The sequence below is a fragment of the Zea mays genome, chromosome 4, assembly GCF_902167145.1.
Source record: "Zea mays cultivar B73 chromosome 4, Zm-B73-REFERENCE-NAM-5.0, whole genome shotgun sequence".
NCBI lineage: Eukaryota > Viridiplantae > Streptophyta > Magnoliopsida > Poales > Poaceae > Zea > Zea mays.
Genome location: NC_050099.1, coordinates 183,562,459 through 183,579,174, shown reverse-complemented (window position 1 = coordinate 183,579,174; position 16,716 = coordinate 183,562,459). Strand labels below are relative to the sequence as shown.

The following is a 16,716-nucleotide window of genomic DNA, read 5'->3' as shown; positions in this document are numbered from 1 at the left end:
TATATGACACTAGGTCCAGAGCATATAAATGCTCCATATAAAATGTCAAAAGTCAAAACCATATATACGATAGATACAAAAAAATAGTATGTTCTTCTAGCATCCATCATTAGAGATGGCAATGGGTACCCGCTACCCGAAACCCGGTGGGTTTTTGCTCTATTAGGGTATGGGTTTGGGTCAATTTCTCTACCCATGGGTTTGTTAATGGGTTCAAATGGAAACCCAACGGGTACGTGGGCATGGGTTTGTTCTTCCACTACCCATACCCGCAAACCCATGGGTTTTAAAAACCCGCCTTAAAATCAACATTACTTATAAATATGTCTCATAATATTATTAATTGAATACGTTCTAATTGAACTAAACTTCATGTAACAATTTTTAGGCTAAAATTAGTTATCACTTGCTCCTTTTATGCTAGCTTATTAATGTATTGATTGTCATTTACATGATGAATTTTTTTTATGTTGATGTTAGTGGGTATGGGAAACCCGTTGGGTACCCGAAACCCGCATGGGTATGGGTTTGGGCAAAATTTTATACCCGTCACGGGTATGAGTTTTTTAGCGGGCATATTTTTTCTTCGCGGGTACGGGTTTGGGCAAGTAATACCCAGCGGGTTTTTACCCATTGCCATCTCTATCCATCATTTTTGGATGCTAAATATAAAACATAGTGATTAAAGTTTAGTCACTTTAGATGCTAAAGGTCTCAACAGGAAAAAAGCTAAAAGTGATTAAAATAGTGAAAAAACATTTTACTCACTTTTAGCTCATAAGGAGAACCTAAAATTTAGTAATTTTGCTTTAATTCCTGGGATCCAAGTAGGCGTGAGTTATGTCGTCTTAAGAGAGTATAGTAGAATTTTATACAATTTTATATTATCATTACATAATTGATATAGAAATTTGAATCAAAATAAACATAAAAATGCTTTCAATTCCTAACACCCTGCACCATTTTCTAATCAAAATTTAAAGTTAATTTTTGTCGGCCTGCCACAGTACCGCTGGAATTTAATTATTTTCGGCGCCTGATTTTAGACCGTCGACAGTAAGATAGCTGTTTTCGGTGGTTTCTCCAGAGCCACCGAAATTTAAGTGTCCGACGATAATAATTAATTTTTTTTTGGCAGCGGCCGCCGAAAATTACATTGACCGTCGAAAGTTCTAGTGTTTCCTATTGTAAAAGTTTATCCGAGCTGCGTTCGTTTGAGAACCATAAGTTATCCATGTTTCGTTTCTTGACCGTTCGGTTGCAGCTCCCGGCATCCTTTTGGGATCCGCCAAGGCACCTTTTCCTAATTGCTCAAGCTACCAGTAACCATGATTGGCTGTTTAGTTGCCAGTTGCTGTAGTCTGTACAAACTCTGCCCAAAAAAAAAACATATGTCAGGTCCATGGCGCTTTAGTTAGCAGGATCGTCCGATGGTTGAACTGTGAATTTAGTGCTATGCGTGTTGCGAGCCTCACCTCCTTTCTGGAGTGCCGTTCTGTAATAAGCAAAATGCTGATCTGTCGGATGCGTGTGTTGCACGATAGGTCGCTTCTTTTATCTATCGAGTGCACTCTTTTCAGGGCCGGCCCTGAGGGTATGCAGGGTATGCGACCGCTCAGGGCCCCCAAGATCAGTAGGGCCCCCGTTTGTTCAGATTATGTCTAAATACATATATGTTACAAATAAATCTCTATTCTCGTTTCTTTGTTGCGTCTCTCTGATTTTCTGGAATCATCTCTTCGAGATCGTGTAACATTCTGCTTATGACGAATACTAAATATTGATTGACGCGGGAAGGTCGTAAGGTGTTGTACACCTGTGCCTGTCGCGTTATTTAATTCTAGCCTACTGAAGGGCCCACCCTGATAACCTACGTTGCTTAATCCAAGTTGAGGTTGCTGAAATTTGTTTTCAGAAAATTTTCTCTAATGTATTTAAATTTGGTTTACTGTGCATTTTAAGATTTAGGCTAGTTTGACAAATTAAAAGTAAAATACTCGCTCTAAAAGCAAATGTAGAGTTATATTAATAATTTTACAACTCTTAAAATATTGTAACAGTCTCCAATCATATTATTTTGAAAGAAAAATGTAAATCGTCAATTTCTTTGATTTTTCAGATATCATAGTTGAAAAATAGCAAAATCAAACTTTCGTATAGGACCTCTATATGGATTTTCGCTTAGGGCCCCAAAATGTCAGGACCGGCCCTGACTCTTTTATTGCAGGTTGTGCCTTGCGTCGCTCTTTTGTTCTGGCTGCTTGTCGACTGGTCTCGTTGGTTATGATCGTGATCCTTATAATAAACTTTGTTCCTATTTTTTAATGAAATAGGGGCTCTGCCCCATCGTCAAAAAATGTCTTTCACAAGCTTCTAGTAACCATGATTGGCTGATAAGTTGCCATAGGCTGTACTAACTCGCAAGAAAACAAGCATATGCCAGGTCCTTTGTTCGACTGTATAAAGAAAAACGAAGAGAGACAAAACCTGTATAAAAAAACTATAAAATAATGGAGACGCGGGGAATCGAACCCCGTGCCTCTCGCATGCGAAGCGAGCGCTCTACCATATGAGCTACGTCCCCTTTGATGTTAGCTACTTACTAGTATTGTTTACAATGTTTGTAGGTTATCCCATCACAGTTTTGCTGCTCTATGCGTCTGAACTTCCATTTCGTGTTGTATAGTGCTTGTACCCACATCACCCCGCAGTAGCATTGTCAATAACCTTATATTCTGTGAGACGATTAAACAGCGAAAAAAATTCCAACTGATTTAAACAAGAGGGTAAGTTCACAACATACAAAATACTGTAACAAGGTTGACGGACCACAACAGTAGTAGGATGATTGATAGCGTGTTACTTTATACATCGGCGTTCTCTATAGCGTGAAATGAATAGAGAAGGGGGGGGGGGGGGGGGGGGGGGGGGGACGTCTTGGCTACAACAACACTTGCCGTGCCAGCGAAGAGGCAACATCTTACTTTTTACAGCAAACAACATCTCACCGCTGAGGACTTGTTTGAATGCTACGTATCCACTTTAATCCACGTGGGTTGCAGTAATCTGGTGTGAACTTTAGATCAAACTTCAGAAATCCATATAGATTAAGATGAATATATATATACATCCAATCAAGACCTCATAAAATAGGTCAGGACAGTCCCAGCCGGCGCTTGACGAAGGTCCTACTCCTCATCCTCCTCCCTCTCCCTCGGCACGGCCCCGAACCGCTCCACCAAGAGGTCGGCCACGATGGGCACCAGGTCCTTGCACGGCACGGACTTCCGGTAGACGTCGGCCAGGTGCGAGTCGCTGCCGACGCGGCCGCCCACGAAGATGTCCGCGGCCTCGACGATCTTGCCGTCGCTGTCCTTGGTGAGGCAGCCCATGAAGCCGATGTCCGCCACCTGCACCTGGCCGCAGCTGTTGGGGCATCCGGTCCAGTGCATGCGGACCGGCCGCGGCACGGCCACGCGCTTCTCCACCTCCCGCGCCACCTGCAGCGCCCGCGCCTTGGTCTCGATGATGGCCTGCCCGCAGAACTGGTTGCCCGTGCACGCCACCAGCCCCCTGAGCAGCATCGACGGCCGCGGCGAGAGCCGCTGCTCCTGCAGCAGCGGCTCCGCCAGCAGCGCGTCGAGCCTCTCGTTGCTGACGTTGGGGAGCACGATGTTCTGCTCCACCGTGAGCCGGAGCTCGCCGGTGCCGTACTCGTCGGCGAGCCGCGCCAGCTCGAACATGTCCGCGGCCTGCAGCCGGCCCACCGGCACGTGGAGGCCCACGTACGACAGGCCTTCCTGCTTCTGCGGGTGCACGCCGAGGTAGTCCCGCCGCTCCCAGCGCTTGTCGACGAGGTCCTCCGGCGCGGCGCGCTCCAGCACCCCGTTCGGCATCCTCTTCTCCACCTCCGACCGGAACACCTCCATCCCCTGCACGTATGCGCATCGTGTCAGCTACGTACCCTACGCTTGGGGTAGTAACCAATAACCATTGACTGGACTGAATGGATGAGACGATCGAGGGGAACTTACGAGCTCGTCGATGAGCCACATCATGCGCGTCTTCTGCCGGTTGCCCCTGGAGCCGAGGTCCCGGTACGCCTCGAGGATGGCCTTGCACACGGGGACGACGTCGTCCCCGGCGACCCAGGCGTCGAGCGGCAACGCCTCGGCCCACCTCTTGGGGCTGATGAACCCGCCCACCAGAAGGTTGAAGCCGAACTCGCCGTCCTTGACGGCCGGCATGTACGCGAGGTCGTTGATGTGCGGGTGCTCGTACAGGTCATGCGAGCCGATGACGCAGACGTTCCATTTCCTCGGCCTGTTATTACCGGCAGCAGCGTGTCAGATTGGTAACACCGTGTCAACGGCTCACTCAACGCAGTGTGAGAGAGAGAGAGACTGAGACTGACAGGTTGGTGATTGTGGGGTTCCCCTGGGAGTTGTTGGTGACGTAGGAGGAGAGAAGGTTGGTGTAGGGGCGCGTGTCGACGATCTCGTGGGGGTCGACGCCGGCGAGCGGGTTGCCGACGGGGTTGCGCACGTTGTCCATGCCGCTCTGCAGGCTGGTGAGGCCGACGGCGCGGAGGCCGTCCAGGATGGCCGGGACGTCCGGGAGCGTCACCCCGCGGATCTGCCAGTTCTGCCGGGTGGTCACGTCCGCGCACCCGTCGGCGCCGTACGCCTCGATGACGCTCGCCAGGTACCGCGTCTGCTCGCTCGTCGTCACGCCGTTGGGCAGCTTCAGCCGCATCATGAACCGCCCGTCTGCAGTGCAGCACAGCCATGGGGATGGAGGTGTCGTTAGTCGTTGCTCGTTAGTTAACAACAGTGTTGTCACCTTGCTTGACCAGTTCGTCTCACGGTCTCAGGCTCAGCTCGGAGTGAACCCAATCCGGGACGTCTTGTCCTCTCCTCTGTAGGACCAACCAACGGGTGGTCCAAGAAAGAACGAAACTGAAGCCGCTGGTTCGAGATAACACAGAAAGGCAGGAAAGATCGTATTTGTGACAAAGGTAAGGTATATAATATATTCGTTGTCTATAAAAAGCTACTATAATATAAACGAACCTTTGTATTTCACCAGTTTATCAAGGAAAAAAGTGCATGACGAATGAGGAATCTACAAGTAGCAGGTTTGGATTAGCAGTCCATTACGGATAAAGAAAGGAAAACAATTCACAAGCGTGGAGTGTAACAGTGGCAGTTTGAACAACTGGGATGCTTGACCTTTGGCTCCTCAGGTGTATTTTATTTGGAACAGACGTTCTATTCAGCACAGAACTTTGGCAGCTGGGATGCTTCTATTTAGTACTAGCTAGTGCTGCCAACCCCATGATGCCAACAGGAAATTTTCTATTGCCTACCAAGAGTTCAAGCTGAGACTTTTTTTGGGTTCAGCTACGCGTTTGTTTTTGTTTTTGAAATGACGTCCTAAACTGTTGTTTTTAACAGTCGGCAGGGGATCTTGTGTCGTTATGCGGGTGAGATTAGCACAGGTTGTGATTTTAGGGGACTGAAATCCCATGCGTCCGACTACTTTACAAGGCTCCCTCCCACGCAGCATATTCACCACTTTGCAAGCACGTTGACGCAGCGTGAATCAGATCTGAAAGGGAAACAAAACCAAGATGCAGATTCCAGAACCAGCCCAAAAGGTAAACATGAGCGCGCGAAAACGATCAGACGGAAGCGTCGAACATTCAGACGCGAGCTCTAAGCCGGCCGTAAGCAACGATTGGCAGACATTATGTCTCAGAGAGAACAACTGTCCTGTTCAATCATCTGCCGCAGACACAGCACGTCACAGCGCATCAAGAAGTGAAGAACAGAGTCGCCCGAGACCGAACGAGTGGCAAGCGGCTCGGCCGCATTACGAGCTGCATGCAAGTAAACTAGCCCTGTTGCAGAGTGGGAGTGGACGTACACTGGTGCTTGCGGCGGTGGAAGAGGCCGAGCCACTTGAGGCGGACGTCGACGTCGTCCTTGGTGAGCTTGGCGGCGTCGATCTGCTCCATGGGGACCCTGGCCAGGTCCTGGATGCCGCCCTCCATGAACAGCGCCATGGGCTCCTTCTCCAGCTTCACCTTCTCCTGCGGGTTCAGCCCCGCCCGGTACTTCTCCTTGAGGACCCAGTACCCGCCCGCCCGCTCCTCGACCCTCGGCTCCAGCCGCTCCGTCGGGACCTGCTCCCCCGCCGCCGCCGGCGGCGGCACGGAGACGGCCGCGCGGGCGCGCCCTGTGCGGCGCAGCCGGGAGGACGGCGAGGCCGCCGTCGCCGCCGCGTGCGAGGAGGGCAGGAGGAACCGCTGCAGGGACGCTGAGGAGGCCATGGTTAGCGGTAGCGGTGGCAGTGGGCCTGTGCTGTGGTGGTGGTGGTGGTGGTGGCCATGGGTGGCGAGCGTGTGGCTGTTTTATTGTGGGGCGGGGAGGGGGCGCGCTGCTGCGCTGGTTCTTGGCTCTTGGGGAGTTCAAGGGGGCAGGCAGACGCAGGCGCAGCTCCTCTAACTAATCGAAATGGCAGGCAGGCACGGGACGGGACGTTGAGATTTTACCGACGTGCCCTCGTACGCCATGGACGGCTCTGAGCTCACGTTGTACTCATGTTTACTGCTGTATCGCGTTGACAGAGGCTACCTACGTTGAGAAACAGCGCGGCGTTTCAAGAATTATATATGCATCTGCCTCTCTAAAGCAATGGAAGCTCGATTTTCTGGAGAGTACATACTGACACGTTCACATCTATCCAAGTGGACCCGGAGACCACCAAAACCGTTACCAGGGGGGAGACAGGGGCGGAAAAGAGCTGCCCCAGTTTCGGCCGCTGCTTGCTTATTGCTGAAGCAGAGCCAAGAAGAGCCGGAAAGTTTGGCCAGGCGCAGGCGGCAAGCATGTGGGGACACCGAGGCCACGTACATGAACCCGTGATAGATACACCGGCAATGCAAGGCGCCCCATGAGCCGCCCAAAGGGTCGGTGTCGGTGTCGCTCGTCGGCGAGACGCCCGCGCACGGGACCGGGTCCGGCGCGAGGCGTGCCGTGCACTGGCTTCTCTCTGATAGCTCCTGCTGCGTCCATCTGGTCGAACCGGGTCGCCCGGTACTACTGGGCTGCTTACTTGCATGACATTGAGCCAGGGCTTACCGAGCAGGCAGCAACGGCCGAGATGGCACCGTGCCTTGGCTTGGGGGGCTCCAGCGGCCACACGTTTGGAGCCCAGGCCATACGCCGCGACCGGCCTTTGTCCTTTGATGCGCGTGCAAGGGCGGGCGACGTGTCCTGTGCGGCCGTGCACATCCATCGTCATGTGCCAGACAGCGGGGCGCGCGGCCGCCTCTTGGACAACGCCAACCTTCCCCGCCCGGGGGCGCGTCTCGGCCACGAGCCCTGGAGGAGGTAAGGGATGGCAACAAGGAGGACCGGGGACGGCGAGCAGATCTGTCTCCAGAGCGACGATAGGAGGGGAGCAGCGGGAGTAGGGAGAGGACTGGAGTGGCTTCACGTCGCATCCTTGCCGGCGGCCGGGATAACAGGTCTGAGCATCCCAGGGACGGCGACAGACGGGGTCGGGAGATCCATCGTGTCTGCGAATCTGCGTGCTTGCCGTTGCAGCGGATGGGAACAGGGGGGCACCGGGCACGGGGACGGGATAGTGCGGGGTCTGCTTTGGAAAGTTTCCTAATTCCTACTATGCTTTTACGCAAAATTGGTCCAATTTCTGTATGGTTCCTCTAAAATGTGCTGTCCAAACGGGGCCGCTCTATGCAATAGAAATCATGCTACTCTTACCAGACTTCGATGGTTTTGGCAACATGTAACCATTGGCGGAGCAGGAGCAAATCTTCGGTAAGGAGTCCGTCTTATCTGACATTCTACAGAGTTGGGTACTTCATTCTTAGCCGCTCTTGTCGCCGCCTTCCCTAGTTCCATGAAGTTCATTTTGATACAAAATCATTTTGATCACAAACCAATTAATCAATCCCTCCGTTTTTTAAATATAAAAGTATGGCGATGGCAAGCCAGTTAGTTCAACAAACTATTAATTGGATTGTCCGCAGTGTCATATATTTCAAACGGTGAGAATACTTTTGTAGCCCAACCCATATCTCTAAATGCCATGTGTACGTTAAGCAAACATCACACACACAACTGAAAAGTGTAACAATATGCTACTTCCTCCATTCTTCAAATTATAAGTCATTTAGGTTATTTTATATATACCTTTTACATCTATACATAATATATATCTAATTATGCAGCAAAAAGTATAATTTTTTTAAAAAGAACGACTCACAATTAGAAATGTAGTAACTAAATGGCGCGCTACAATTTCATCTGCAAGCGACAAACCTATATCTATTTATGTTGCATGGAATAATATGCTTAATGAAAAACTCCACGTAACAAATGCTAGAATCGCATGATATGAAAGGGACAGGACAAAATCAATTACACAGAAAAATATAACACTGAAACAGCCGTACGAGCAACTACTTCAGTAGTCTTGTCTCCTGCGGAAATGCCTGAGAATGAAACTGTCCGCGTACATGGGGTACTTTTGCCGAATGAGACCTTTGACGCACTTCCAGAACGAAAAATCGATCTGCTCGCCATCCTTCCTAACTATGAATAAACACCTTGAGTTTTCGAATTCTGGATGTAACCCTACCTGCAAAACCATACCAACTTTAGTTCCCAAGTAAGTCAGATGAAAAACTAAGGTATCACGAACCAACAGCATTTGATATGATTGAAATAAAACTGTCGTTGAAATTTTAGGGCTAATCGTTCACTAGTGTAGAACTCTGGTGTCAATGAAACAAACTATTCAGATTTTCTCAAAAAAGAAAAGGAAATCTCTGTTCAGATCAGAAAAAAAAAACTCTTATATTTGTTGCATCTTTTGATTATATTGTGTTTTACTGTTTTAAGTCCTTCAAACATCACAACACAAAGTTGACATACAATTGACTGAGAGTTCAAGCTCAACATTCAATGGCAATAAGATATAGAAACAGTTGTACATGATCACTTTTTTAACTCTCCACTTCTTGAAGGCAACAACTAGACTAATTTATTCAGTCCATTTTCAAGGACAACATACCGTGATGTAGTCAATACCACACCCAATTTTCTCATTATATTGTGGATGGTATGGAAGCAAACGTTCCAGAATCGCCTTCTCATGTTCAGGACACAGCCGATCGCCACTTTCATACCTGCACCAAGTTTTCAAAGTGAATTTTTGACAAGAAAAAAGAGATTGCGTTCAAAAAAAGCAACGAAGAACAATCCAGGAATCATAGCATAAACTGCAAGCGCGATAACTGCCACAGGAAGAATTAATACTCTGTTGTTGTATCCTAATCTTTTTGTATAGATGTATAGTCCGATCAGATCAGTTCTAAAACAGGATCCTGTTGATTGCTGGATGATGATAGAAGCACATGACATGTCCAATATTATATAAGACATGTTATTGTAAAGTAAGCCTAGTGCTGATTTAATGTGCTTCATTAGTCAGGACTGAGTCGCCTTACACTAACAGCATATTGCTTTAAGTAACGCTGCATATTTCCAATATACAGTTGCTGCCTAACATGATCTATACGATTATACCAGTGTGAAGAACAGCACGAAGGCTCACTACAGTACAGAAGCGTAGAATGGATCAGCCTTTACACCAGTATCATGATCTATACGTTTATACCAGTGTGAAGACCCACTTTTCCTGCTGAACTTGGCATCACATAAAGCTTTGTTTTTCAGGAACGTGCATTTGAACGTGTTTCATTAAGAGAGTTTTGGCTTTTCTAGATATATTGCTTTAGTTGTGCATCTAGACATAGTGCATATCTAAGTGCATAGCAAAAGCCATGAATCTAGAAAAACCAAAACGTCTTATAATTTGGAACAAAGGGAGTAGTATTGTTCACGATGTGCGGTTGTTTGTTTACAACTAGGATTCTAGGAATATGTAACCATCTCGAACAGATTGACAAGGATGTGCAAGGGGAAATGATGGTTCATTGACACCTTGCTCACAGCCTCATGCAGTGGAGGTACATCAAGGAGAGGTCTTTTGTAAAAGAAAAAAAAACTCAGCCAGTAGGGGAAAGACCGCCCCCACGGTATTATATTAAGAAGCTCAATCGGAGCCCCGAGCCCCCGACCAAGAAAGGTCACGTAAGCTTCCCCCCCCCCCCCCCCCCCCCGGTGCAACATGAGGGCAATCAGGGGAACCAGCGAGTGGCCTTTTTTAACTTTAGTCTGAAACAATGTTTACAAGTCGGGCGACCAGCTAGTCAAGTGAGAGGGGCGACCAGGCGACTAATCGCGATTAGGGCGACGATTAGTCGACCTCACCTAATCGGTCCTGGTCGACCTCTGGTCGTCCGTTAGTCGTCCTATAGATTTAAGGACATATGCATATGTATATAACTATATAAACACTGCATTTCTGCAATAATATAGGCATAATTAGTAGCAGACTAGCACGTCCACAGCCACCATTAAAATCTGAACAGACAACACAAACACACAAACAGAGATGCACGGTAACTACTGGGTATTGGGCTACTGCCTACTGGGAGATACCAGATGACTGCTATCTTCCGGACGCTGCAGAGGTAATAGAGGGAAAGGGAAGGGAGACTGGGAGATAATCAGAGAAGGGAGAGCAGGTGCTACCTTCAGATGACGAGCTCATCTTCAATTCTTGACTAGCTGACAGACGTAGGAGCACTGGAGTACTGGACGGTTGGAGCACTTGGAGGCTGGAGCAGAGACGTCGGCAGAAACCAGAGAGGACAGAGGAGAGGAGTAGGGTTTCTAGCGGCTGGGAAGGGTTATGGCGGGTTTCTGGCGGCTGGGAGGGTTTTTGGAGGAACGGGCTACTGTAGATGGGCCAAAAACCAGAGTGAAGCCCAGTACCAAAATTGCAACGACCAAAAACGACCAGGAAGTGTTCGACCAGACGACTAATCGCCCAGGTCGACGACTAGTCGGACGACTAGAAACCCTAATCGCGTCGTCCTCCTAATCGCCCTCTTCCAGGCGACCAGACCGACTAATCGCGATTAGTCGGACGACTTGTAAACACTGGTCTGAAATTCGTTTCCACTGGGATTCGAACTCAGGAGCTTAAGTAGTGCTACTCAGACCACCTAACCAACTCAGCTAGATACCCTTTCGCCTTTTGTAAAAGAAAGGAGGAAACACATTTTGGAATTAACTATCTAAACAAATATGCATGTTAAAATAGTGCAAGTTCCTCTCAAAATGAACTATTGCTCTAAAAAATAGAGCAGGTACTTAAAGATCAGTGTTTCAGAATTTTGCTGGCACAGAGCCAAGCGCTGCAGCCAATCGAGACCAGAACATATTAAGTGCTCAGGCCTCAGGGAGTAGGATTAAATGCAAACGCTCCTATAAGAGTTGTAGATTTTGTGTTTTTTTTCTGCAGCATGTTATGACACCTTCCCCTCAAATTGCGACCTATGATAATTTATACTCGTATATATGTAATACATGATAGATTAATCTACTGCATGCCTTGTGGTGGAATATGTTGTGCAACCAATTGTGCAAAACCAATTGAACTACTCCTTCCATCCCCAAAAAGAATACAAATCTTGGTTCTTGAGGAGTCAAACAATCCCAAATTTGACCAAATATATACACAGAAACTATTAATATTTGCTATGCCTAATAAGTATTACTAGATTAATTATGGAATCTATTTTCAATAAACTTATATGAAGATACAAATGTTGATACTATCATAAACCTAGTGAAACATGGGACTGTTTGGCTCCTTGTTAACCGAGATTTCCATTCTTTTTGGGACAGAAGGAATAATTCACAATTTTATCTTTTTTAAAAAAACAAATAAATAATATACTTTGATTTAAAGAAAACAATAAATACATAGCTTTCTCTACATTGTTTATAGTGTTATGTCCAGCATAAAACCAACTGTGGTCATTATAGCAATGGAGTTGAATACAAAAAGAAAAAAAATATAGATGTAATTGATCCAATGGTGCCTCCTGGGCATTGTCAGCATTCCAGGCTCATGCACGATAAGTTTACCTAGCAGGCATTAAGTTCGATGAATTGCGACAGCATCAATGACCTACGGTATTAGGCTATTCTAAAATTTATTAGCATGGATGACAAAGTCCGTGATGAATTTCTGGTGCCAACAAACAAAACAGGAGGCAGGAAGAGAGAAATGTTGCGTACTTGCCGGAGTGGAGGATCATCCGTACGAAGCCAACGAGCGGCACGGTGTCCTCGAGGATAAGGTCCTCCCAATCCACCCACTCCCTCTCCGGCGCCTTCCTCCTCCCCCGGACCCCTTCCTCCTCGGGCGCCTCGTCCTCCCCGGGGCCATCAAACGAGGACCCCGCATCGGCCTCCCTCTCCTCCTCCGTCGACGTCACCGTCGCTACCTCCGGCCGGCGCAGGAAGGCCGCCGGGTCGGGCGGCGCCGCGCCTTGCTCGCGCGCCCTCACCGCCGCAACCGCGCGGCCGTGCCCGCGCCTCCGGTCCCAGAGGGCCAGCAGGCAAGAGGTCGAGGCGGGGTGAGCCACGGGGGCGAGGCGAGGGCGGGCGACCGCCGGCGCGGCCATGGCGAGCGCGCGCGGCGAGGGGAAGTGCATGTGTGCGCGGCGAGGCGGCTGCGGCTCGGTTGGCGGGTTCGGGCGTTACGGCATGGGTACGAGCGCGGCGCGCCGTGTTCCAGGACCGGCCTCGCGCGGCGGGCCGGGCGGCGGAGTGAGTGAGTGAGGGGGCGTCGCGTGGCGGTGGCTCGTCGGGGGGGTTTTCCGAGCTGGAGGGGCCGGGGTCTGGGTTGCGCCTTGTTGCGCGGCGGGTGGGGGGGAATCGGGATGGTGCAAGCAGTGGCTGGGAAGTTAGCCGCGATGCTGCATGAGGGAGTGGATAGGTCTGGCTCTGTCACTCTGTGGTAGCAGTGTAGTAGCACGGGAATGAGCAGCGAGACTAAGTTGTTAGTTGGTTTTAGCTACGTTAAAGCAATATATCTAACAATTAACTGGTCTACTAGCAGATTCGTTCTAAACTTCTAAACTTTCGGCTAAATTTAACCTTTAACTAGTAGTTTTAGATTTGGAACATGGCCTTCAAGTAGAAAAGTTTAGAAAAACGGCAGACAACATGCCTATACTTCGTTGGCATGGTCACCGCTGTGCATCGGCGAACGGAGAGAAGTGGGGTGATATTTCCCGAGGCCTAGACCCCCCCTTTGTCGTAAATCATTTATGTCTACTTTGTATGGCAGAAATTTCAGAGAACGTATTATAGAAATTTTTAAAAAGTTGATTTCACAGAAAAAACGCAGAAAATGGAAGAAGAGAAACCCCCGCAAGCCGAAGGAGGCCTTAAAAACTTTAGGAAGCCATCTATATACCAACCTGGCCAGCCCAATCGTTTTGGGCCCAGGCCCAGAAAAGCCTAGGATCTATTGCCGCTGACGGCAGAGACGCGCAGCCCGCGAGCACGACTTGGGTTTGGATGCAGCCGCAAGGACCCTGGGTGGCGCTGCGGCCCGTTTGATCAAGCTGTTGCCACTCGAGAACCTAGTAGCTCCGGCGGGCAGGCTCCCATGTCAGATGTGAGGTGTGTGATTTCCTGTCTAATCATGAAAAAGAAGACCACATTCGATGGTGTGCTGTGCAGGGCAGTCTTTGAGCCTGGAACAAGAAGAAGAAAAAATCCATCGACAGTTGGGCACAGCACGGCTGGCTGCTGCCGGGCCTTGAGCAATCACGGGAGGATCTCCCTGTTCACCCATGTTGTACCCTGTGCAATCATCACCCTCGGGCGATTAACAAATACTGTACCGCACGTAAGCACTGACAGGACGATGCATCACGCCACACTCGAGAGTCGAGACTCGAGACCATAAAACAGCAGGGCACCGGCGGTACGGCCGGCGCGGCGCCATCGTCTATCCTGGGCCCTGCCTGCCGGCTGCCGCCGCGTGCGTGGCGCGCAGCAACCCCGTACCGCGGCGGCCCCAGGTTTCCGGCGTCGGCGCGGGCCCAACCGCCAGCAGCGGACAACCGAGATCGATCCTGACCGGATGGCCGGGGCGTGCTGTCAGGTACTCAGGTGGCCCCCCGGGCCCCGGCGCCGCAGCGTGGGACACGACACAACACGACTACACGAGGGATACGGATACCAGACCATGTACACTCGACAGAGGTGCTCCTGCACGTACTACTAGTCTACTACGGTGTGACGATGCATACAAAGTTCTCTGCAAGACTCTCGATTCTACTCCTTATCTTATCCTTTATTTTAAATTCTAGTCTATAAATAATATAATATAAAGTGAAAAATAATAATTTGTACGATCATTTACGAGGCCCGCTAACTAAATAGTCAGCGTACTGCCCACTGTTTCCGGGTCACTACTAGCACTCAGTTTCTAACCGAGGCCAGGTCTTCACGGAAACGACAGAATCAGTGCTGCTAGCCTGCGACCTATAGAGTGATGTGATGTCATGGACTCATACCCCCACAAGTCCTATACTTCCGTGCTGTATTTTCCTGCCAGAGTCCGCTTTCTTCCGGGAAAGAGGAAGCTGTATTACCGTTTCATAGAAGAAAAAGGCTATAGAGATGATCGAAGGTGCCAAAGCTATGCATACAGCTTCTTTGACTCCTAAGCTGCAAAGAAAACAACTGAAACAGGTCATCTAGCCACTGGTCGTACATATATATACATATGGATTGTGGAAACGATGGTAATAACCCATCAATGCTCTGAGTGGCTTGAAGCTCTCGAATTAACATACAGGGGAAAAAAATCTATACAGTTTTTTTTTTTACAAAACCTTACCTATTCTGAATAAACAACACATACAAGTTCGAAATCAAATATTTATGCCCTCACTCCCATGTACCTAGGTCCACCCCTAGCAGTGAGATAAATTTATTAAACCTAACTAATTCATGATTACCAAATATTTACTATAGCATCACAATAATGAACTAATTAGACTTAATATGTTCGGATTAGTTTTATAATTAGACTATATTTAATACTTGTAACTAGTAGCATCCGAACACTTAATAGACTAAAATTTAGTAGCTCCATCCAAACACCGCGTTTGGCACTTAAGCTCGAAATTGAACGCTACCAAAATGCGGTTGACCACAATACATCTGTTTGGTTTAGGAATCCGAGAGTCTAGCTAGATCCAACATGTATATAGAGAGCCAAGCTGTAAAAGACCAGACTTCGAGAGTGCAGGATGTTTTTGTTTGGTTAGTTGTATTGACTAGGCATAAACTTTGTTTAATTGCTTGCACTGAGACATGTACTAGAGATGAATCCATAAATAAATCTTTAAATACCACATAATATGAGTAGTTTAAGTTCATTAAAAAATAGAAACACAAGTATAAAACTGGTTCGATGATTAAAATTTTAAATTAGAAGACAAAATGGAGAAAACAAAATAAAAAGACGTCTTCATTTGTGTGCCGATATATGCGGACAACCTGTATACGCTGGTACGCTGCCTTTGGTCTTCCAAGCAAATCATGAGGTTGAGGATTTGTGGTATACATCATAATATCTGCAAAGTAGAGTTTGAAATAGTGGACGAAGACAGAGGGTGAGATAGAATCACTGTTGTAGAAAGCCTAATCAGGCAAATTACATCCCTAGCACTTGATTGGATTTATCCTATTGGACAATTTTTTTAATATAAATTGAAAACCGACCGAACAACTAAAATTTTGGTTCTTTTCAGTTCGGTTCAGTTTTGGTTTTTGCATCTATGAAGTTAGGTGTTTGGTATCGTAATCGATCTTCACATTATACCAAACCGAAATAAAAAAAATCAAAAATACCAAACTTTATCGATTATGGAATTGGACTCTTTGATTATGTGAACGAAATGTGTTATACAATTAAATTGTTATTAACTTATTTGTATGTGATGTTTGATGTATCTCTAATTTTTTGTACCTATATAATTTTGACCTTTTAAAATTATGTATAACCTGTCATGTAAACTAGTTGTGTAAGTAGTCTTGTAACTAAGTTTGGTGTTTGTTTTTCACCGAAAAAACGAAGTAAAATTTCAAAACTGAACTTTCCGGTTTTTCATTTTGTAGTAAACCGATCGATTTTTAATGCAGGTAAGACGATTGTTTTGCCTGTTGCAGCTATAATCCATAGAGATAAAACATTGTATTAGCAGTAGAAACTAATACGGATTAAAGCCAAACGAACACGAACCGATATTTTTTTTTAAAAAAAGAATGCACATACCATAGTCCGGCGATACAATCTCTCCATATATATAGAAGCATGCAACTAAACAGTCGGAATGTGTGCTTGCATGGCTGACCGACGAAGGTTTCAGTTTGCGCACACACGAAATTTTCGAACTGATCATTCAAAAATGCCATTAGTAAGAGAATAACGGAAAATTCCTTACCCTCCCCCCGTGAGTCCGTGACCGAAATCAATGCCTGATAATTCTCCTTTTACAGTTGCAGCCTTCTTCTGGTCCAAAAGATCCACCGTTGGAGTCCATCTCATACCCGGTGTACCAGGAAGATACGATCTATATATACGTTCGTTTTACATCGGCAGACGTCACGCAGCTGACCAAGCCCGCATCCACCACAGCGACGGAGGATAAAATCCGCCGCGGCCGCCTCCAGCCAC

The 16,716-nt window shown here is 47.6% G+C and overlaps 2 protein-coding genes and 1 non-coding gene across 3 annotated transcripts; all 3 read right to left on the bottom strand.

The window, feature by feature from the left end:
- Positions 1–2,511: 2,511 nt before the first annotated feature.
- On the bottom strand, positions 2,512–2,584 carry TRNAA-CGC (transfer RNA alanine (anticodon CGC)). The gene has a single exon. It is a non-coding gene; the product is annotated as a tRNA-Ala (tRNA).
- Positions 2,585–2,934: 350 nt separating this feature from the next.
- On the bottom strand, positions 2,935–6,471 carry LOC542264 (nitrite reductase2). The gene is made up of 4 exons (NM_001397120.1): positions 5,929–6,471; positions 4,415–4,769; positions 4,035–4,323; positions 2,935–3,932 (listed from the first exon to the last, which is right to left on the bottom strand). Exons 1-4 carry the CDS (start codon positions 6,332–6,334, stop codon positions 3,189–3,191), a joined length of 1,794 nt encoding a protein of 597 aa, NP_001384049.1. The 5' UTR covers positions 6,335–6,471; the 3' UTR covers positions 2,935–3,188.
- Positions 6,472–8,184: 1,713 nt separating this feature from the next.
- LOC100273638 (uncharacterized) lies at positions 8,185–12,946 on the bottom strand. Its single transcript, NM_001148054.1, has 3 exons — positions 12,249–12,946; positions 9,106–9,220; positions 8,185–8,670 (listed from the first exon to the last, which is right to left on the bottom strand). Exons 1-3 carry the CDS (start codon positions 12,665–12,667, stop codon positions 8,497–8,499), a joined length of 708 nt encoding a protein of 235 aa, NP_001141526.1. The 5' UTR covers positions 12,668–12,946; the 3' UTR covers positions 8,185–8,496.
- Positions 12,947–16,716: the final 3,770 nt, after the last annotated feature.

Excerpts from the sequence above, each read along its gene's own strand:
- LOC542264 (NM_001397120.1), bottom strand. The coding sequence starts at position 6,334 with ATGGCCTCCTCAGCGTCCCTGCAGCGGTTCCTCCTGCCCTCCTCGCAC. Across the intron at positions 4,324-4,414 it reads AACCCCACAATCACCAACCT|GCCGAGGAAATGGAACGTCT; the intron begins GTCAGTCTCAGT and ends CGGTAATAACAG. Across the intron at positions 3,933-4,034 it reads TGTGGCTCATCGACGAGCTC|GGGATGGAGGTGTTCCGGTC; the intron begins GTAAGTTCCCCT and ends GCATACGTGCAG.
- LOC100273638 (NM_001148054.1), bottom strand. The coding sequence starts at position 12,667 with ATGCACTTCCCCTCGCCGCGCGCGCTCGCCATGGCCGCGCCGGCGGTC. Across the intron at positions 9,221-12,248 it reads ATGATCCTCCACTCCGGCAA|GTATGAAAGTGGCGATCGGC; the intron begins GTACGCAACATT and ends AACTTGGTGCAG. Across the intron at positions 8,671-9,105 it reads GTGGTATTGACTACATCACG|GTAGGGTTACATCCAGAATT; the intron begins GTATGTTGTCCT and ends ATGGTTTTGCAG.